Source organism: Mesoplodon densirostris, chromosome 6 (assembly GCF_025265405.1).
Source record: "Mesoplodon densirostris isolate mMesDen1 chromosome 6, mMesDen1 primary haplotype, whole genome shotgun sequence".
Classification (NCBI taxonomy): Eukaryota; Metazoa; Chordata; class Mammalia; order Artiodactyla; family Ziphiidae; genus Mesoplodon; species Mesoplodon densirostris.
The window spans coordinates 82594132-82617346 of record NC_082666.1 but is presented as its reverse complement, the minus strand read 5'-3'; the positions used below and the strand labels follow the sequence as shown (position 1 = coordinate 82617346).

The following is a 23215-nucleotide window of genomic DNA, read 5'->3' as shown; positions in this document are numbered from 1 at the left end:
CCGGCGGGCGAGCAGACAAGTCTCTCGGGCTGGTGAGTGCCGCTCGGCACCGATCCTCTGTGCGGGAATCTCCCCGTTTTGCCCTACCCAGGTATGTGGAGAGTTTCTTGCCTTTTGGGAGGTCTGGGGTCTTCTGCCAGCGTTCAGTAGGTGTTCTGTAGGAGTTGTTCCATGTGTAGCTGTATTTCTGGTGTATCCGTGGGGAGGAGGGTGATCTCTGCGTCTTACTCTTCCGCCATCTTACCTGGAACAGATCACCCTTTTTTTTTAAGTGTACAGTTTGATGCATTTTGAAAGCTGGATAATCATGTAACTGTTAACCTCTGTCAAGATAGGGAGCATTTCTATCGTCCCCAAAAGGTCTCTTGTGCCCCTTTGTAGTCAGTTCTCTCATCCTTAATACCTGGCAGTTCTCTGTTTTATGTTACTATAGTTCTCCCTTTTCCAGAATACCATATAAATAGAATCATACAGTAGGTTGCTTTTTATGTCTGGCTTTCTTCGCTTAGCATAATGCTTTTGAAATTCATCCGTTTTGTTGCATATACCAGTAGCTTTTTTCTTTTTTGCTGAGTAATATTTCATTGTATGGATATACTACATTCTGTTTATTCTTTCATTGGTTGATGGACATATGGGTTGTTCCCAAATTATTATGATTATGAATAAAGTTGCTATAAACACTTGAGTACAAATTTTGTAGCCACAAGTTTTCATTTCTCTTGGATAAGTATCTACTGGTGGAATTACTGGGTCATATGTGGTGCATGTATGCAAAACTTTACAAGAAACTGCCAACCAGTTTTCCAGAGTGACTGTACCATTGTATTCCCACCACTTACTAAGTAAGGTGTTAAAACAAGTACTTACCATTGCAATTGTGAGTGAAAACTGTTATATCTCCTTTGGAAAGCATTTTGGCAGTTTGAATCAAGTCAGTAAAAATGTTTATTCTCTTTGTTTTATTTTATTTATTTATTTAATACATTTAGTCTTGGCTGCGTTGGGTCTTCCTTGCTACGCGTGGGCTTTCTCTAGTTGCGGTGAGCAGGGGCTACTCTTCGTTGCAGTGCACAGGCTTCTCATTGCAGTGGCTTCTCTTGTTTCAGAGCACGGGCTCTAGGTGCGTGGGCTTCAGTAGTTGTGGCACACAGGCTCAGTAGTTGTGGCTCACGAACTCTAGAGTGCAAGCTCAGTAGTTGTGGCGCATGGTCTTAGTTGCTCTGCGGCATGTGGGATCTTCCCAGACTAGGGATCGAACCGTGTCCCCTGCATTGGCAGGCGGATTCTTAACTGCTGCGCCCCCAGGGAAGCCCTGTTTATTCTCTTTGACCTGGAAATTTCACTTCAAGGTATGTCTTTGTAAGGAAGAATCTGAAATACACATAGAGCTATTTGTTGAAGTACCATTTGTGATAGGAGACTGAAAAATACAGCACAATTATAATGGCTGTCTTTGGGTGGTAAAGTTACAGATTCTTAACTGTACATTCAGTGCTATGCTGGGCATTATGGTGGATTCAAAAGAAACTTAAGACATATAGCTTGTAATGGAATAAAGCATAAGTAGAAGTAAAATCTGGCCTAGGAATGTGTTTATGTAGATATAATAAAACAATATTGTTGGAGGTTCTTAAAATAATAGAGAAGGAACAGCATATGCTTTAGAGCTGGAAAGACTTTGCTATGAGGCTTTGCGTTCTTTAATAAAAGGCTTCAAAAGCTTTGGGATGATCTTGGATACAACAGGTGCTCAGTAAATGGTAGCATCTTTCCTTTTTACTAGTACTAATCCAGCTAAAAGGAATTGAAGCTTGACAGAGTGAGTAGTTTGGTGGGGAGTCATTGTTATCTTTTGAAAAGAGCACTAATATATAAATTATAGTTTTTTTTTTCTAGTGGTTTATGTACAGTAAAAAAGAGAAGAAGAAAAACCTTTTAACCCTAAGTAAGTATGTTCCACAGAGTGGTGAGCAGTTTGGGAGTAGAAACTTTGTCTTGTTTGTTACTTTTATCTCTTGTGATTATTAGCACATGGCATGAGCAGTGGGGATGGGGTGTGGGTGGTGAGTTGGTCTCAGGATTTATAATTAACCCAATGAAAGGTGCAGAGACAATTGTCTAGATTAATCCTTTAGTATAACTTTGGAATGATAATGTTACCTGGATAAAGCTGATAGATTGGGCAAAATGTGAGACTAAAAGATTGGAAAATTTGGTTTGAGTCAGGTGATAGTTCCTTGGATATCTGGTGTGAGAGAATAGTAAAGGGGGAATGTTATTTTAAGAAGTTGTAATAGCTTTGATGAACTTAGTGCCTACTATATGCCAGGTGTGTTATCTCATGTTAAAGTCATGTTACAGATGGGGCAGAGTTAGTGACTTGTTCATAGGCACACAATTAGTTGGTGTTAGAGCTGGGATATGAGCTGTGCACTTAAAAAGCCAGCACAAGGCGGTCAAGTGGTTAGGACTCAGTGCTTTCACTGCGGTAGCCCGGGTTCAATCCCTGGTCAGGGAACTAAGATCCTGCAAGCCACGAGGTGCTGCCAAAAAAAGAAGGGGAAAAAAAAAAAAAAGCCAGCTCTCGTATCACCTTTTCCTTCTAGGAAGCCCAGCCTATAACTCTCCAACCCCCCTTACCCCCACATTTTTCCTTCCCAGTCTGGCTTGAGGACTCTTCTCTGTTTTCACGCGATACTCAGTTTGTAACTGCAGTTTTGCATTTACTTATGGAATTATAATTACAGTATACCCTTGCATTTTGGGGACTTGGTATTCTGTGATTCAGCTACTCCTTCAGGACCTTAAGAATTACAGGTGTAAGGCCCATGATGTGGAGAATCACAGTGTAAGGCGGTTGGTTATACCAGAGGGTCTCGCTCCCCATTAATGTAGGCCCAGCACTCAAATGGCAGTTACTTGGCCAAAGTTTCAGTGGTCTGGATACTTGTCCTTGACAAATGTAATGGTTCTTTACCTCTCCTTTTTACGTTTCATCCTCTATCCAACTTATTTCTCAACTTGGAGTTCAGTTTAAACGGCTACTAGTGCATGTTTATATTTAAGTAGTTCATTCATAGTATCTTTAAACCATAGGTCCTCTGCTATACCACTTTGAAAATTTGGCAAATGAACTTTCCATAGAATTGAGCTATGAGGATATAAAAAACGTTGTCCTGCAGTATGGATTCCAGGTAGAGGTAAGGATGGAATGAAGTATTGCCAAAATTTAACTTCCAAAGCACTTAAACAGGAATGCTGATGTTATGGCAGTTACTGGCTTTACCTCTTAACCTCTTTATTTTCTCACCCATAAAGTGAAAATAATAATACTTAGCTTTTAGAACTATAAGGATTTTAGTTAATATATATGTAAATGGAAAACTGTAATCTCTGGTGTAATCACCTTTCAATAAGTGGTAGCTGACCATTATAATATTGGCCTTTGTAGACTGAAAAGTACCAGGTAGACAGGGTGGGAGGGCAGGTGTAAGAGGGATATTGTTTACTGTATGTACTTTTGTACTGTTCAGTCTTTCCTTATCATGTGATTATAAGGTTTCATGATACTTTGACTATTGTGTTTTAGTTGTATGTTTATTTAGAAGCATTTGATTCATTTAAAAAGTAAAAGGTTTGTTCTTAAAGATAAAAAAAGGCAACATATTACAGTAGTTTAGAGTTCAAGCTCTGGAATTAGACTTCTTGAGTGTGAATTCCAGTTCCACCACTTATTAGTGGTGTGACCTTGAGCAAAACTGTTGTTGGTAAAGTGGGATTACTAATAGTGCCAATCTTAGGGGGTACTTGTGTGTAATAAATGAATTAATATACAGAATATGTTTAAAATAGCACCATGGTTGTCATCATCATCATCATTATGATTATTGTTTGCATTTCAGGTGGAAAAAGAATCTGTCTTGTCAACATATACTGTGAATGATCTCTCCATGATGAAGTACTACTATGAATGTGTCTTGTTTGTGGTCCGTAAACCACAATAATGGTCTCAGGTGGTATCACAAGGAAAAAAGTTTAATAATAGCAGATGCTGAAATAAACAACTCAGAGTCAACTATTACAATGACAGGACACAATCTCAAGTGGTATCACAAGGAAAAAAGTTTAATAATAGCAGATGCTAAAATAAACAACTCAAAGTCAACTATCACAATGACAGGACACAACCTCAAGTCAGTGGTGCCTTCTTATTCCTAACAAAATTAAGAAATAGCGTCTATTTTCTTAATATGTCTATTGCTTTTTCAGAAACATACTATGCCATGCATATTTGTACTACACAAGTAAAAATGGAGGAAATGTCTTCAAGTATACATTTTCCTTGAAGCCCAGAATTATCTTTCAGTTGAAAAAACTTTATCTCCAGTGTCTTCAAATATACATTTTCCTTGAAGCCCAGAATTATCTTTCAGTAGAAAAAACTTTATCTCCAGTGTCTTCATGAAGCTGTCCATTGCAAGTCTGCCATATGAATGACTAATAGTATTGAAGTCCATAATAATCTCCTTTTTTTGTTCTTTTGTATACATTGCACATGTTATTTTTAAAAGAGTCTAAGGATCCTCTGTCACTTTCAACATCTGGAATTGGGAATTTTGTTTACTTTGGACCTAAGGAATCTATACATAAAATGTGCATCTAGGGGCTTCCCTGGTGGCGCAGTGGTTGAGAGTCCGCCTGCCAATGCAGGGTCCACGGGTTCGTGTCCCAGTCTGGGAAGATCCCACATGCTGCGGAGCGGCTGGGCCCGTGAGCCGTGGCCGCTGAGCCTGCGCGTCCGGAGCCTGTGCTCCGCAATGGGAGAGGCCACAACAGTGACAGGCCCGCGTACCGCCAAAAAAAAAAAAAAAAATGTGCATCTATTCTTTTATCATTCAGATTATTTGATTTTATTTTCTAGCTCAGCTGAATTTATAGTTAGCATCAAACATTTCATTTTTATGAAATGCTGAATTCATAGGATCACAGGCCAGTAAAATGCATTTTAAATAACTGAGAAATTAAGTCTTTTGGCCACACTAAATTGAACGCTTTTTGAAAGCATACTTATCATGGATCACTCTGAAATGTATGAGATCTCAACATTCTAAGTGAGGCACAAAAGCCTTTATTAAAGGTACTGCTCAGAAACTGGGGACATAAGAATAAAATCTGCCCATGTGAAATGTATGATTTCAAACTATAAATGAATACAGAGTTTGTCAGTGAGATGTTTACAATAATGTCTTTTCTTTAGGTTACATCAATTACAAAAGCAAGCACTTTTTTTTCCGTTAAAACAATTATATACTAGTAAAAACTGTCATGATAGTATTAATGTGGAGAAATTTTGATTATGAAATTTAGGGATAAATTACTGCCCATGGTCTGTGTCTTTAATATTGTAAGAAGCAGCCATTAATATAATTTCAGATTAATACCAATTTTGTTCCCTGATAGCTGTAGCTAAAACAGTATATATGCTGCTTTAAATTTCTACCTCTAGCGGATCTTTATTGGAGGGAGTTTTCCTTTGTATTTTTTTAATGCTTATTGTCCTGTTTTCCAGTAGCTTGATAAGTAGAGATGACTAATTTAACCTTTTCTTGGAGAAAAGGAAGTAATATTGAATTTTTTCACAGATGATTGTGATGATATTAAGTGACCTCTGTGGCAATTTGGATAGATAGACTTAATCTCAATAATGTGCTGGTAGCATAAATGTCATGTTTTCATAGGAAAACTTACTTAGAAATCTTTAGACCTTTACTGTCAGTTAGGTGCGGAGGAGTCACTACGCGATTTGGCATCTTACCAGTAGGACCTTTTCTGCATACACTACAGGAGCTCCTGTGGCCTTTATGCCCATGATGCAGTGAAGGATTCCGTGAAGTTAATTTGATTTGTCAGGTTATGGACACGTGTATGTAACCTGTTGAGTGTTTCTGAAAAACTGTTTCTCTTTTTTGTGTTCCTCAATACTTGGCAGATATTCACTTAGTGGGAATTCTCCTTACCTACCACATGGATGAACTTGAAATTAATTGCAAGGGGAAAAAGCCCCCAAATTTATTATTTTCTTTTAAAGAAAGAAACTTAAGAGGAGCATAAGTATTTTTAAAAAGCCATTGAAAGGAAAGGAATCATGCTGTTTGTAATTTAGAAATGCTTTTTATTCACTGATTAATATTCACTTTTTTACAACTTGTATCAAAACAAACGATCTTGGTTTTCTCATAGAGGGAAAAACAGGTTGACACCAATGGGTTGGCATTATTACTTAAAATTTTTGCTATCAGGTTTTATTCTTTAATAATGTTACTTATATTTCTAAATTATAGCTTATATTTTAGTTAATTCTGAAATCAGTTATTTCATTTGTTTCTAATTTCTCCCTCATATTATGAATACTGTTTTTTAAACGTACTTCACAAATTTGCATCACTCTTTTTCTTATAGCTTTTGTAGTTAATATATTCTAAACTTGAAAATTGTGGTATCAATCAATAATAGAGGTGTCACTGGAGGATTTAATTTTGTATTTCTTACGTGTAGAAATAGCTACTAAAGTGTATAAGCCTTAAAGTTTAAAACATTTTTCTTAAATAACTCTATACACAAATGTTGTCATTCATTTTCATCAAGTGGGAGGAGATAGGTCATTGTGCTTGCTTTTGTTGTTGTTTTTTTTTAAATTTCCATAATCTGAAGCAATGCAGGCTAGGGTATATTAATCAAGTGAGCAAGATGGGATATGTAAAATATAAAGAGAAGCTGTATAAATCACAGTATAAAATTATGAAGTTTGGGAACTGTAAAATGCACTGTATTTATATGTAACTCTCATTCTAAAAGTTGCCACAAAGGCTGAATCGGAAGCTTCATGTCTGCATGAAATTTCCTATATTTTTAATGTGTATGATGGGATTAATTTTTCTTGAATATTAAAGTCTGCCAGTTGCTATGAAACAATATTTGCTTGGTTGTTTCCATCTAAATTACTCATAACCATAGACATGGGGAATTTTAATTGAACACATAATACTTTTGAACCCTTGGATTAGCCTATTTTTATATGCTTCTAATATGATTATTTGGTTTCTGAGTATGCTGGGCCTTATACTAATTAATCTTGGTCTTTGGTTTGTTAAATAATCAACCAGGAATTGTAAAGGAACCAGTAGAAGAAAATTCCAGGACCAGCCATTAGTAGGATGAGCACTTAACTTGCACTTAGATACTTTTCCTGAATTATTATTTGTGATCTTGGGCAAGGTGCTCCGAGTTTGTTTCTTCATCTATAAGACAGGATTGATACCACCTATTTCAGTGGGTTTTTATGAGGTCGTATGTGCTATCTGTGAAATATTATACAGGCATACCTCATTTTATTGCACTTTGCAAATAGTGCATTTTTTACAAATCGAAGGTTTGTGATAACCCTTGTGTTGAGCAAGTCTGTCGGCACCATTTTTCCAACAGTATTTGCTCATTTCGTGTCTTTGTGTCCCATTTTGGTAATTCTTGCAATATTTCAAACTTTTCCATTATTGTATTTGTTATGGTCATCTGTGAACAGTGATCTTTGATGTTACCATTGAAAAGAGATTATGACTTGCTGAAGGTTCAGATGATGGTAGCATTTTTATTTTTTTTTTATTTTTTATTTTTTTTTTTTATTTTTTTTTTTGCGGTATGCGGGCCTCTCACTGCCGTGGCCTCCCCCGTTGCGGAGCACAGGCTCCGGACGCGCAGGCTCCGGACGCGCAGGCTCAGCAGCCATGGCTCACGGGCCCAGCCGCTCCGCGGCATATGGGATCCTCCCAGACCGGGGCACGAACCCGTATCCCCTGCATCGGCAGGCGGACTCTCAACCACTTGCGCCACCAGGGAGGCCCGATGGTAGCATTTTTAGCAATAGGTATTTTTAAATTAAGGTATGTACATTTTTTTAAAGACAATGCTACTTCACACTTAATAAACGACAGTATAAACATAACTTTCAGATGTCCTGGGAAACCAGAATATTTGTGTGACTCACTTTATTCTGATATTAGCTTTATTGCAATGGTCGGGAACCGAGTCTGCAATGTCTCTGAGGTATGCCTGTATGTGAATATGTGAAAGCACATGGTGGACAAGTAAATGTGATTTCAATCTGTGTTGACTATTGTATAGTGATAGAAAAAGATGTATAGTGATAAAAAAAGATGAAGATTGGTAACAGGACATTATTTTTAATATTTATGGTGACCCTTTGAAAAAAGTTTCAGTGCAATCTTACGGGAAAAAATCAAAGATGACAGGTATAAGTATAGATTCCAAAAGCTTGGTGGGAAGTGTAAAGAAATATAATAGTAGGTAATGGGACAGAGGGCGCAAGTAAAATTTAATGGAGGGTTACCCTCATTTTCACAAACATGCTAGTAGTACATGCCTCATATATATGTTTATTTCTCTTCAGTAGCTGTTTGGAAGTGGGATCATTGGGTGTGTATGTGCACTTTCAGTCAAGTTGCCTTTCAGGATGGAATTTACATTCCATCCAGCGTTTGAGAATAACTTTGCATCCGTTCCTGGCCAGTACTAGATATTGCTAAGCTTTCCATATTTTGTCAATATAAGTATCTAATTTTAATATTCTTTTAACTACGAGGGAAGCTGAGCAACTTGTGTAAGTTTAAGGGCCAAAGAGAGCTGTCTTTAATCTGCCAGTCTGTAGGCTCTCACCTGGCAGACCAGACCCAAAAGTTAGGAAAAATGTAGTGAGGTTCATTAAGTGGAGGATTGGCCAGAGTCGTGAGGACTGTTCTGAGTTCTGGCCTCTGAAGACTGACCACATCTGCTTTTGGTTTTACGTAGCTGGCACTGAGGCTGACCAGCAGCAGGCTGACCCATTGGGCCCCATTTGTTGGATCTACGGTTTGATATTTTGTTACTATTTCTGTAATGTTCTTTGCCGTTATCTCTGCAAATATTTCTTCTGCCCTGCTGTCTCTTGCTTCTTGCTTCTGGGGCTTCTATTACATGTACATCAGATTGTCTTGTCATTGTCCCACAACTGCTGGATGCTCTGTTTTTGGTGGTTTCTTAGTTTTTGTTTTGTTTTTTACACTTCAAAAAAATTTTTTTCCGTGTGTTTCAAACTGAATAGTTTCTTTTTACCTATCTTCAAGTTCCTTGAGTCTTTCCTCATCTTTGTCCATTGTACTAATGAAACTGTTGAAAGAAATTTTTTCTCTAATATTTCTAGCATTTCCACTTATCTTTTTGTAGTTTTCATCTCTGCTGAAATTCCCTGTGTATCAGTGCATGTTGTCCACCTTTTTTTTTTTTTTTACTGTATCCTTTAATATATTATAGATATTTTAGTCCCTAACTGATAATCCCAATATCTGGGTCAACTCTGAGTCTAGTTCCATTAATTGCTTCATCTGCTAACAAGGCCTTTTTTTTTTTTTCTCCTTTTTTTTTCCCTGAGTCTCATAATATTGAATTCCACTTACTGTGTAGAAAAAAACAGAACCTGAGGTAAACAGTATTTATGCCTGGGTATACATATATGCCTCTCAGGCAGGCATGGGAGGTTGAGTCAATCTTAGAAGAACTTGAGTTGGGTTTGAGTCTTGTTTTTGTTATCGCACAGCATCACAGGCTTCAGATTCCACCGGCAGTGAGCTGTTGTTACCTTGTGTAGGACAGAGTTCCTGAGAGGAAAGAGTTGCACACAGAGAGAACATTGGAGATCTGAGGACAGTGCCCTTGGAGTAATCTGTAGAGTACTGATCAGTGCATGTGTGTGAGATAACTAGATACCCGAGCCAGAGGAAAAAAAAGCACCCAACAAAATAAAACTCATAATATCTGGTATCCAATCAAAAATTACCATGTGTGCAGAGAAAGAAGAAAACAGCACCAATAAAGAGGAGAAAAATCAATCAATTGAAACCAGCCCAGAACCAACAATTAGCAGAGAACATTAAAATAGCATAATTGGGGACTTCCTTGGTCGTCCAGTGGCTAAGACTCCGTGGACCCATGCAAAGGGGCCCGGGTTCAATCCCTAGTCAGGGAACTAGATCCCACAGGCCATAACTAAAGATCCCCCATGCCACAACTAAAGACCCCACATGCCACAACTAAAAGATCCCACATGCCACAACTAAGACCTGGTGCAGCCAAATTAATAAATAAATATTAAAAATAATAATAAGATAGCATAACTGTATTCCATATGTTCAAAAAGTTATGTAGAGACATATAAAACCCACATTGAGCTTCTAGAGTTGAAAGGTACATTGTCTGGGATGAAAAAATGTATAGGATTAACAGCAGATACAGCAACTATGCAAAACAAAACAGAGAAAAAAGGCCACACTGGCTTTTTTGTTGCCCCACGCTCATGCTAGGTATGCTCTTGCTCTAGGACATTTGTATTTGCCATTGCCTCTGCCTACAATCACTCCCCATATATATATACAACTTGTCCCTTCATTTTCCTCAGGTCTCTGCTTAAGTCTCCTTATCAGAGAGATCCTTCTTGCTCACCTTATATAAACCCTCCCTATCCTTCTTACCCTGCTTTATTTTTTTCCTCAGCATATGACAGATGTACTTGTTTATTGTCTAATTCCCCCTATACAAAGCTTCGGTGGGAGAGTCAAGGGATAGGGATTTTAGCTTTGTTTATTGTTGAAACTCTAGTGTCTAGAATTTTGCCCAGTTATAGCAGATACTCAAAATATTTGTTCAAAGAATAAATTAATGAGTGAACATAAGATTGTGAAGGGGCACAGGAGTATTTCTGATATGAGTACCTGGTTGGATGAATGATGGCTCATAGGGAATACTAGAGGGTGGAGTATGAGACGCCTGTGAAACACCCAGGTAAAATGAAGAATAGTCATTCATTCAACAATATGTAAAGAGCTACTAATACATACCAGGCGCTGTTGTAAGTGCTTGAATATATATATCTTTGTGAAAAAAACACAAAGAACCCTACCCTCAAGGAGCTTACTTTCTAGAGAGGGAGATAATAAGAATAACAAATAAGTGAATTATATAATAGATTGGAAGGTGTAAAGTGCTGTGGGGGAAAAAAAGGCAAGGGGAATCTTAACATGGGTAGTGCCGAGTGAGTTGCGATTTTAAGTACGGTGGTCAAGTCTGGACGCATTGAGAAGTTGACAGGGATCTGATGCTCAGGGGTGAGGTTTATCTGTTAAATTGGTAATAGCATCTGCTGCAGTTTTTAGGCTTAAATGAGATATGTAAAAGGTCTGGCAAATAACGTAGTTGCTAAAAATTTTTAAACCACTTCCCTACACTAAACTGCTGTGAGGCTTCATTCAATCAGTCTGAAACAGGCAAGTTTAAAGATAAGCAGAATAAATCCTGAGAGTCTTCTTTACCAAGAAGACATTAAGAAAACTTCTTTGTTTGTTTGTTGTTACTAATGATGAGTTCTGGGTTATTTTCCACAAGAAGTATTGGGGAAAGAAGTCAGTGCTGCTAACGAAATTATAGGATAGGTAGAATATCCTACTGGGTCAGTATAAAAGTGCTTCTGGGACAGGGCAGGGGTGAGAAAGAAGGGTTTCAAGATTTCTGCTTTACATGAAGTGGTACTGTGTTAACTTCATATAGACTAAAAAGTTAAAGATGTATATACTGCAATCCTTAGAGCAATCTCTAAAAATTAATGCAAAGAGATATAGTTAAATGTTAAGAATTAAATTAAAATGAAATTCAAAACAATATTCAGTTAATCCAAAAGAAGTAAGGAAAGGGACTTCTCTGGTGGTCCAGTGGTTAAGACTTTGCATTCCCAATGCTGGGGGCCCGAGTTCAATCCCTGGTAAGGGAAATAGATCCCACATGCTGCAACTAAGAGAGCCCCCATGCTGCAACTAAAGATCCCGCATGCCACAACTAAGATCTGGTGCAGCCAAATAAATAAATATTTAAAAAAAAAAAGAAAGGTACAGAGCCAGAAAAGAAAGGGAACAAACAAAATAAATAGCACAACAGCAGACCTAAATATAGCCATATCAATAATTTATATCAAATGTTAAAGGACTAAACATTCCAATTAAAATTCAGAAATTGTCAGAATGCCAGAAAAGCAAGATCCAGCTATGTAAGTTGTCTGCAAGAGATACGTTAAATGTAAAGATACAGACAAGCTGAAAGTAAATGGATGGAAAAAAAAGATATACTATGCAAAATGGTAAGCATAGGAGGGCTGGAACAACTATACTAGATGGATGTACATCAGAGACATGACAATCATAATACGTGTGTACCTAATAACAGAGCTTCAAAATACATAGACAAAAATTGATGGAACTTAAGGGAGAAACAAAAAAATCACCATCATAGATGGAGATTTTTAACACTCCTTTCTTGGCAATTAATAGAACTATTAGACAAAAAAAAATCAGTAAAGACATATAAGATCTAAAAAACATTATCAATCACCTTTACCTAAGTGACATTTACTTACGTGACAGCATGGTGCCCAATACATGCAGAATATATATTCTTTTCAGGAGCACGTGGTATCTGCACCATGATAATTCATATACTGGGTCATAAAATCTCAATAAATTTAAAAGGATTAAAATTACACAGTGTGAATTAAAGGGGAATTAAACTAGAAATCAATAAGAAAAGGATATTTAGGGAAATCTCAGATATTTGAAAAATTAACACATTGAAATAATCCATAGGTCAAAAAAGCAATCAGGGAAATTAGAAAGTATTTCAAACTGAAAGATAATGAAAATATAACACAGCAAAATTTGGGCGGCTGCAGATAAAGAAGTGCTACAGAGAAATTTATAGCTTTAAATGTTTATATTAGAAAAGAAAGGCTAAAATCAATGATGCTAGAGGTTAAATCAAAAGAACCTAGGGAAAGAACAAAGTAAACCCCAATTAAGTAGAAATCAAGGAAACAGAAAATAGAAAATATGCCAACAAATTTGACAGCTGGAATGAAATGGACAAATTCCTTGAAGCAATGAATCTGGTACTATATAAAACTTGGAGTAAACTAATTTTTTAAAGATAGCACAGGAGTAACAACTCCTGAGTAATAACTCAAAATGTTGGAGAAAAAAAAGGTATGGTGTGGGGGGAAGAACTATTTACAAAAACTATAAAGTGCCTAGGAATAAACCTAACAAAAGATACATAAGCTCCTTGCAGTGAGAATTGTAAAACTTTATTGAGAGACTTTTTAAAAGACCTAAACAATTTGAGGCTATAAAATATCATTGAAAAGGAAATGGGCTCCCTATTGTAAAGATGACAGTTCTCTCCAAATTGATCTATAGTTTCAGTGCAATTATGATTCCAAAGGGTAATGTAATGCTACAAGATGACTGTACATGGAAGAGCAAAGGGCCTAGTAGAGTCAAGATATTCCTGAAGAACAAGATGTGGAGGATTGCTCTAAAGATATCAAGGATTTATTACAAAGCTATGGTAATTAAGACACTGTTGAATTGGCCCAAGATAGCAAATAGACCAATCTAACTGAATAGAGAGCTCCCCCAAAGTTGTGTGTATTTATGAAAACTTGACTTGTGACAAAGCAAGTACTGCATAACAGTGAAAAAAGGACAACTATTCAATATATGGTGTTAAGAAAACTAGTTATTCCATACAGGGAAGGAGAATGAACTTGAGTCTTTTTTCACACCTTAAAAACACACAAATCAATTCCACATGGATGAAAGATTTAAATGTGGAAGCAAAAATATAAAACCATAAAATGTCTAGAACTGGGACAGGAAAGGACTTCTTAAACAAGATGTAATATGTGTAAACCAGAAAAGAAAACATTGATAAACTTGACTACATTAAAATTAAGGTATCACAGAGAGTAAAAATACAAGACACAAATTGGGAGGAAATATTTATAATATTTACAACACCTACTACCCATAAGAACATTGCTTTCTAGAATATAAAAGAAGCTCTTCCAAATCAGAAAAAAACCAACTAAACCAATTTTTTTTAAGGGCAAAGAATTTAACAATCCTTTTTCAAAAAGCTAGAGATCCAAGTTGGGCCAAGCAGAGAATGGGATTAGGCAGGGTGGTCTTGAGGCAGAGGTGGTGGTGAAAGGGTCAATGCCTTAAACAAGACAAAAAAGAAGCATAAACTAGACAAAGAAAAGATTGATAATTTAGACCACATTTAAGTTTAGAACTTGTTCAACAAGACACCATGCAGAGTAAAGAGCCAGGATTATTGCTCCAGGAATGGTCCATAAACCATATAAAAAGATGTCCAATTTCACTGGGGAAATACAAACTGAGGCCACAATGAGATACCATATCACACTGCTCCGGTAAGACCATACTCAGTTTACTGGTGAGGATGTGACAAAAAGGCATCTCTTGTCCTCTACTAGAATGATAAACTGGTAAAAAGCACTTTGGGAAGCTTTGGCACTACCTAGTCCAGGTGAAGTTAAATATATTCTACAACTCAGTAATTCCACTCTGTAGAGACATTCTTGCACCTGTGCCTTAGAAATTATGAACAAGCATGCTCATAGCACACCGTTTGTAACTGCAAAAATCTGAAAAAACGGAAACGTTTATCAACAATGAAGTGGATTCATATAATGGAATACTATACTTAATACAAATGAATGAAATATGATTACATGCATAAAAATATGAAGTAAGAAAAATAAGAAAGCAAATGACCCACTTTTAAAATTAGGCAAAAATAAAATAAAATAAAATTGGGCAAAAATAAAATAAAATTGGGCAAAATTTAAACATTTTACTGAAGACGATATACAGATAGCAAGTAAGCACTTAGAAGATGCTCAACATCATTAGTCATTAGGGGAATGCAAAGGGATAAACTACAGTGGGATACATGAGATACTTATTTAGAAAAACTAACATTAAAGTCTGACTAAACCAACTGTTGGAGAGAATATGTAGGAGCTAGAACTCTCATACACTGCTCGTGGCAATGTAGCATGGTACAGCCACTTTGGAAACCAGTTTGGCAGTTTGCTAATAAGTTAAATATACACTTACTATGTGATCCAGCCTTTCCACTTCTAGGTATTTATTCACCCAAGAGAAAAAAAGCCTATGTCCATACACATGTTCTCAGCAGCTTTATCTGTAATAGCCCCAAACTGAAAGCAACCTGCATGTCCATCATCAGTGAATGGATAAACAAATTGTGATACATCCATATATATATATATATATATATATATATATATAATATAAATATCAATAAAATAAATGGAAAATTACTCAGCTATGAAAAAGAATGAAATCTTGCCATCTGCAACAATATGGATGGCCCTAGAGGATATGCAAAGTGAAGTAAGTCAGAGAAAGACAAATATTGTATCATTTTACTTATATGTGGAATCTAAAAAACAAGTGAGCAAACTTAAGAGAAGTAGTCATAGATACACAGAACAAACGGGTGGTTGCCAGAGGGGAGGGGGACGCGGGGATGAGAGGAAAACAAAACAAGAGGAAATGGAACGATCAAACAGAAAAGCTACTGTTTATTACCCTACTTATTATATTTGTGCTTATTTATAAACAACTGGTTGCCTTATCTTCTCACAACAGCCTTGAGGTATAGGGGTGTGGGTAATATATAGGTAGTACCAAGCAGTTAGAGGACAGTTATCTTCCTTGCACTCTTTTCCTCTAGAAGATCATAGTAGTTTCTCCCTTCAAAGCACTTATAATTTTCTTCCTTACCTTCTTCTTTACTTGGTTACTGTCTTTATTAACTATTAAAATATAAGGTAAATACCTTATATGTTGTTATCGTCTCCTCATTTTCTTTGACAACACACACAAGTTTGATATAACAAAGGTCTTGGAATCTCACTTTTGATCACCGCGCAGAGCAAGGAGGGAATTCTGTGCACTTCCCACGTAATTTAAGAGCCAAACGATTTTAGGTTTCAGTTGGGAGAGGACTGTGCTCCAGGATTAGCCCTTAGATGAGCGACGCACCTTCTCTGCAACTTCATCAGTGAATTTTTATTCAAAAGATCAAGGAATGTGGTGCCTACTTCACTTTCCACAACAGCCACTGCAAAACACACTCGTTGGTGTTTTCTCGTTTTGTTTTTGCATGTTGGCTTTATCTATTTCCCTCAGCCCCGACCCCCGTTCAGCAGTCTGTCTTGAGTAATCATTTAACGTAGCGCTAAAGCCTGTTAACACTGATTTATTAAATTTGTATAATTCTCTGTTTTAAACTCCTGGGGACGTCCCGACGGCCACTGACTCAAGGAAGGGAATATTAACATATACACTTTAAGCTCGGGATTTGCACACCCCTCTCCCCGCCCCTGAGGAAAAATCACGCCCTCCGAGGACAACGCCAATCGGCCTTTAATAAACCCGCCGCGGCCTTCCCGCCTCGCCCCGGGACGCGCACTTCCGGCCGCAGGGGCGCTCGGGAGTTCGCCCCGCGAGCCTCCACCAACCAAAGGCTCCGCCTCGCCGGTGCGAGTGCGCGCGCGCACATTTGTGCGCAGGTTCGAATCTCAGCCGCTTCGTGGTTGCTCCTCAGCGTCCGGCCGTACCTCGGCGGTCGCGAGGGCAGCGTGCGCGGGCTGGGCCACACCGGCCGCCCCGCCCCCTCCGCCCTCTGCACCTTCCAGCCGCAGCCTCGCCCGGACTCGGTCCTCGCCCTTCCTAGCGTGCTGCGCGCTCCGCCCTCGCCCTCCGCCCCCACAGCTATCGGCGCTCGGCCTCCCGCGCCCGGCGGGCTCCGCCCGAGCCTTCGGGGCCCATGGCCAAGCGGCGTGCGGCCGAGCCCCTGACGTTCCACGTGCCTTGGAAGCGGCTCCTGCTCTGCGACTTTCCTGAGGAGCCGCCGCGGCCACCGCTCTGGATCCCGCCGCCGGGAGCCTCGCATCCCGAGCAGCCCCTCGGCGTCCCGGAGCTGCCCCGAAAGCGTAAAATTGACGCAGGGGGTATGACTGAGCCTTTGGTTTCGCCCAGCAAGCGCCGCGACGGCGGGGACACTGGCGCTCCGGACGGCGCGGAGCGTGAGGGCCGCGGCCTGGAGACTGGCGAGCCGCCGCTGCTGCAGCCGCCCGTGCGGCCCCGCGGGCCGGGGGAGGAGCCCCGGGGCGTTCGGCCCCCGAGGGGCGGTGGCGACGGCGGGGCGGAGCACGCAGAGTCCCTGCGGGGAGACTGGGGGGCCGCCCCGCGCCAGGTAGGGTCTGGCGGTGGGCTGGGCGCTCCGGCGGGGGACGGGAGGCGGGGCCCGGGGTGAGGGGAAAAAGGGTCATACTTTCCCGGGCACTGCGCGTCCCGGGAAGGAACCGATCGTTTCACTCTAGACTCGTGTTCGTCACGACGCCCCAAAAGATGAAAAGCCGGGATCATCGTCGCAAGAATGAACACCGCCCCCCCGCCCCAGGCAGCACACCAGGGGCCCCAGAGCCCACCTTTGGCAGCGATTTGGGAGAGTCCGACGAGCTGAGAGCACTAAGCTAAACTAGGGGGAGACAGACTGTTCGTTGGGTGAGGTAGTAGACGTGGCCTTGGACCTTCAGCATCTGTGCTGTCCAAGAGGGAAGCGGGGGCGTGGGTAATGACAGACTGTAGAACTTGGGGAAGACGTTGACCGTGAACCGCAATAAGTTAAGCTCAACGACAAACGTCAGAGAAAGATGTATTGCGTCTTCCTTGGTTTAACGATGATTTTTTTTTCTGGAATTCGTGATCGATTTCTTTCTAAAGAGGGTGACGAATGTGGTAGCCACCAGTTGAACATCCTTTAGGCATGGTACAGCTCTTTTGGTTGAGAGGAAGGGCCTCCGTATATTGGGAAAAGGCAGTGTTAAATCGGAACCTATGAGAAAGGATCGTTGTTGAGAATTAATTTGGTTCTTAAGATCCGCCGTCTGTATGAGGATCTTTGGAGAGTTCCTGTTCCTTGGGAAATGAGCCTGCCCTATCTCTGCACATAAGATCTGTCTAGATCTGTGCTAGTCAGTGTGGCAGCCACTAACTATGTGACACAACACCTAAAATGGGACTAGTCCAAATTGAGATGCTCTCAAAGTAAAATACACACTAGATTTCGAAGATCTCAAAAAATTGTATATTGAATACACGTTGAAATAATATGAAGATATTGGATTGAATATATTAAAATTCATTTCACTTATTTCTTTTACTTTTTTAATATGGCCATCAGAAAATTTCGAATTACGTTTGTGGCTGGCATTTTGTATTTATTGGGCAGCGTTGGTCTAACCTTTGGAATTCAAGCTGCAGTTTGGCAGTTCTGGGTTGAACCAGGAGCTTTGGGGGTGGAAGAGCCAAATGTAGAGACCAGACTTCACCAAATTCTCTTCAACTACTCCATCATAGCATCCACCCCACATTTTTCCATTGTCTAAAGTATCTTATGCAGAATTTATCAAACACCTTGCCAATAAGATACAGTAGTTGGGAAAGATCTTTTTCTGTGGTCATGAGAAATTATCCTTTAGATATAATTATTATGATGAGCGTTTCTGGTTGAAACTATAAATTGTAAATGTTTCTACCCCCAGTTTTCTTGGAATTTAGAAAACATGATCCTTATTTAGATTTTTTTTTCTTCAGACTGCTTTTAGATAGCACTTATGTTTTGAAAGTAGAATAAAGAATTAGAATTTCCAATTAAATCATGTCACACCAATGTGCAAGACCTGAAAAAACAAAAATCCAGAGTGACAGTCATCCAGACCTATTTGGTATGGAGATAAGTACTGTGTAGTTTGAAAACTTGACCATTTTTGGTACCGGGCCCATACTTAGGCTTGTCTTTCATAACAGAATATACTGACTGCAGTATGCCACAAATTGATAAGAGGGACATGGAAATAGCAGGTAAGCAAAGGAATTTTTTAGTAAACTGACACAGACATTTGCTTAGAATCTAGACACACCTGTGTCTTCTTCCACAGCAGTGACCACATCTGACAGCTCTCTGCTGCTTGTAGTCACTACAAGCCTGTGACAGGGAACAAGCTTGCCTCTAGGGGTTCCTTCTTCATCAAGACTAGTCCCCTGTTCTCTTTTTTTTTTTTTTTTTTTTTTTTTTGCGGTATGCGGGCCTCTCACTGCTGTGGCCTCCCCCGTTGCGGAGCACAGGCTCCGGACGCGCAGGCTCCGGACGCGCAGGCTCCGGACGCGCAGGCTCAGCGGCCATGGCTCACGGGCCCAGCCGCTCCGCGGCATATGGGATCCTCCCAGACCGGGGCACGAACCCGTATCCCCTGCATCGGCAGGCGGACTCTCAACCACTTGCGCCACCAGGGAGGCCCCCCTGTTCTCTTTTGGCAAAAGCCCAGTTACCCTCATGTTCCTTTCTTTTGTTCTGTTCCTTGAGCTGCTTCTTTGTGCAAACTTAATTTTCTCCAGCTTCCCTCTTTCTTTCCTGCCACCAAAGATGCATGGATTTTGTTTTAAGGGTCTTACAGCCAAGGGAAAATAGGATATAGCAAAAACATGTAGAAGTTAAAAAGCTTTTTCACTTCATGCAGCAAATGTCTTCCTGGTTCCTATTTTGCTCAGAATAGAGCTTAAGTCCCTACCCTTACCCTTGGGATCTCATTTGGGAAGAATTTCCTCAAATATGTCCTTTCTATATTGAGGATGCAATCTAGGTAGAATCGTGGTTCCTATTTTTCTGTCCTAGAACCTCAGAATATATGAGTTGTTTCAGGTGTTTTTTTAACCGGAGAACTAAAATAAAACCAGGTATTACTTCAATAAATATTCATTTATTTTCTCATGTTAGTGTCACTTTAGTGTCACTTTATGCAGATTGAGTACTCTGTCGGTGCTGACCCTTACTGTTAAATACTTTAAATAGAAAGGAAGCAGAAATGTGATTTTGGTTCATAGTGATATTGGTTCGTAGTCTTCTTGGGATATAATAACTAGCTATATTGGGCATTTATAGTGCTAAACTGTAATTTGCACAAGAGCCTTTCTGCTTTTTACCAATGATAAAAGAGACCTAGGTCAAGGTCAGAGTTAATGGGTGGAGGAGTTATCATGCAAGCCCAGGTCTGTCTGGTGGCAAAGTCTGTGCTCTTAGCTACTAGGTTATACTGACCTCATTAAAGATCTTTTCTGGGTTGTTTTTATAAGTAGATCATTTGAACAATAGTTTTTCTTTCCAAAAGGCAGAGAAATAGGTCCTTGTTTTTAACCCTATTTACTTATTAAAATGAAGGTTTTCTTGGCATCCTTTGAGTTATTACATTTTTATCCCAGTGTTAAGGAATTCCAAAGAGACTCTTAATGCTCTAAGCCTTAGTGTCTAAGGCATTGAATAAACTTATTATTGAGAAGACCTGTGTTCCCCATTTAAGTAACTAGCCACATGTGGCTATTGAGCATTGAAATGGGGCTAGTCTGAATAGTGCTGGAAGTGTAAAATACCTGGCAGATTTTGAAAACTTCTAGTTAGACAAAAAGAATGTAAAATATCTCATTAATTTTTAAGAATATTGACTGCATGTTGAAATGATAGTATTTTGGCTTTATTAGGTCAAGTAAAATTTTAAGATTAATTTCACCTGCTTCTTTTTACTTTTTTTAACTGAAGTTACTAGAAAATTTTAAATTACACATGTGGCTTTCATTATATTTCTGTTGGTTAGTGCTGCTATAGCAAGTATGAACCTAAAGTACAAACACAACTTAGTAGACTAAATATAGATATGTAGATATCCATCTGGGAAAGGTGTTAACCTTCAAAATGGTCACTTTGGAAGCCTATATGTAATTGCAATGCCACTTCCTTTGCACAAAGTATTTTAATTTTGTGCCAGTTTTGAAGTTGAATATGGAATGAAGTGAAGTTGGAATATCAACTTCACTTCATAGTTACTTGAAACAATTTTATAGCCTTTTACAGTAAGCTGTTGAATTTTTAAGGGGCCAGCATTCACTTGGATTTATCAGTTTTGGTATCTTGAGTCATGTCTTGTACAAAATGGTATCTTTAATAAAATGATCAGTTTAAGATTTTCTTGTTATTTACCATGTTTTTATTCTAATGCTTTTTAGAAGGTTGTCAAAATATTTTAGCCTACGTCAAGTCAATCCCTTAAAATACCAAACATCAGGAAAAAGACCAAAAGTAAATTTTAAGATGTGTGCATGTGTTTTTTAAATGAATTGTTTTCCTCACTGAAAGGTAAAAAAATTTAAGACCATCTTCAGACATTATTTTTTGGTTGAAAAATGGAAGAAAATTCTGGGAAGAGAAGCTCTTGGAGGAAATTCTTTTAAATTTAAACTACTCACAGGAAATACTTTCACCAGTTCATGAATATGAAAATGCACAGATTTGACTGAGTCCATGAAGTACTTTGATTAGGCAGAATTAAAAATATATATTTGTTGAAGATGCAAAGTTAAAGACTGCAAAATCTTAACGTGAGTTTGCTTTTAAAACAGAAAAAAATTTGTTTCATGAAAAAACTTAATTTTTTCTAGACCACTGATGTACTTTCATCTCTCTCTTCTTTTCACTAAAGCTTGATGAAGAATTTTGGCAGTATAACACCTTCCAGTACTGGAGGAATCCTTTACCACCTATTGATCTGGCAGACATTGAAGATGTAAGTGAAGACAACCTGACAGAAACAACACTTCAGGACAAGAATGAAGTTGTTGAGATCGATATGGAGTCCTGACAGAAGGAGCTGAAGAAATGGGTTTTTCTGAATTTGAGGAGACATCTCTAAGTGAATTTATGTATTCTTAAGGAAAAAAGTTATTTTCCATACTTGATGTGATATCATTCCCAAACCTGAAAAATGAGGAAAAGTTGTTTTAAAGATAAATGCCTGCAGTCACTACTATACCTCCCGATGGGGATTTGTCAAGGATATAGTGCAGCTATAGGAGAAGTATTTTATGTATGCATTCTTAAGAAAAATTTATGTTTAGGTTCTAAATTTGAAGATATCAGTCTTATAAAAAGGAATTGTGACAGTTTTAGAAATAGATGGGAAACATTCAGATATTCCTCTTGTTGCACCAAAAAGTTAATTTGTGGTACACGAAATGAATATTGTTTTATAATAACTTATTAATAAAATGCTTTCTAATGCATTTCATCGCCTCTTCTTCATTGAACAAATAGCTGACTTAAACATCTATGCAAACTTAAAATGTGGGGGATTCTTTCTGAAACCTGGTATTGTTTTAAAAGAGCTTTCTAAATGTACAGTAGTGAACGTTTTAATTTGGATAGGATGTTTGCATAACTTCCAATATTTAACGTTTGTTAAACTTGACTGGGCAATCAAAGATGGATAAAGAACAAAGAGAAATGAGTAGGTGCTTCCTTCCCCCTTTTCCCAGGATAAGAGGAAAGAAATTTATCATATTTCTTTTTCTTTTCTTTTTTTAATTTCTTGGTTTTGAATTGCTTTGAGGGTATGCTGTTTATTGCTTATTATTTTAGACTTGTACTTGTCGACACTGACAACACTTCAGATGGGCCCCACTCTTCTCATATGATTGTTCTGAGCTGGGCTTTGGATGTAGCTATTTTTTTAAGCACCAATCTTCCTTCCTCCCATTCCTCAAATGAGCAGGCCAGTTCAAGAACCACTAGACTAATGATTGTTTTTCCTGTTTAAAAGAGATAACTAACTTGAGCTGAAGCACTGCCTCCTTAGTTAGCTTTGTTTTTATTTTGCTCTGTTGATGGCTTTGTTACAACTGAATTATTGTGTCATTATTACTGTTTTATTGTTAAATAAAGTAAGCAATTTGTGTTTAAGTTATATTAGTAACTAAGTTACTAATAACTTAGTAATTTTTGTATTGCATTCAGAATGTTGGCTTTGTAATTGACTAACTCATCTTGCTTGTATATTTTTTGTTGTTGTTAATGACATTAGATCCAAAATTTAGGAAAGATGATAAATGCCAATGAGAGAGAGAGAGAACCACCAATGTTTTGTGTGTACTGTAGGATCTAAGTATGGGTTGACATTAATAAGAATATTCTAGAACAGAAGACAAACTGTATAATTAAGGGTTTGAAGTCAGACAGTTCAAAGTCTTGGCCTGCCACTTTCTACCTGTGTAACATTAAGCAAGTTATTTTTCATCTCTAAGCTCCAGATGCCTCACTGGTAAAATGAGAAACAAAT

At 38.6% G+C, this 23215-nt stretch overlaps 2 protein-coding genes across 3 annotated transcripts in view; both read left to right on the top strand.

Moving 5' to 3' along the window:
- The window catches only part of CARNMT1 (carnosine N-methyltransferase 1), a 50563-nt gene extending 43588 nt beyond the window's left edge, over window positions 1–6975 (top strand). Inside the window, exons 7-8 of one of the 2 annotated variants that reach the window (XM_060102328.1) lie at window positions 3100–3203; window positions 3906–6975. In XM_060102328.1, the coding sequence (XP_059958311.1) occupies window positions 3100–3203; window positions 3906–4007 (206 nt within the window). In that variant the 3' untranslated portion in view covers window positions 4008–6975. The remainder of the gene's footprint in view (window positions 1–3099; window positions 3204–3905) is intronic. The other variant, XM_060102329.1, reaches the window with a different exon arrangement.
- Window positions 6976–16541: 9566 nt separating this feature from the next.
- C6H9orf40 (chromosome 6 C9orf40 homolog) lies at window positions 16542–22785 on the top strand. Its single transcript, XM_060101301.1, has 2 exons — window positions 16542–17247; window positions 21584–22785. The coding sequence occupies exons 1-2, from the start codon at window positions 16819–16821 to the stop codon at window positions 21740–21742; spliced, it is 588 nt and encodes a 195-aa protein (XP_059957284.1). The 5' UTR covers window positions 16542–16818; the 3' UTR covers window positions 21743–22785.
- Window positions 22786–23215: the final 430 nt, after the last annotated feature.

Coding starts and splice junctions, on each gene's coding strand:
- C6H9orf40 (XM_060101301.1), top strand. CDS start 16,819: ATGGCCAAGCGGCGTGCGGCCGAGCCCCTGACGTTCCACGTGCCTTGG. Junction 17,248..21,583: donor GGGGGGCCGCCCCGCGCCAG/GTAGGGTCTGGC, acceptor TTTTCACTAAAG/CTTGATGAAGAATTTTGGCA.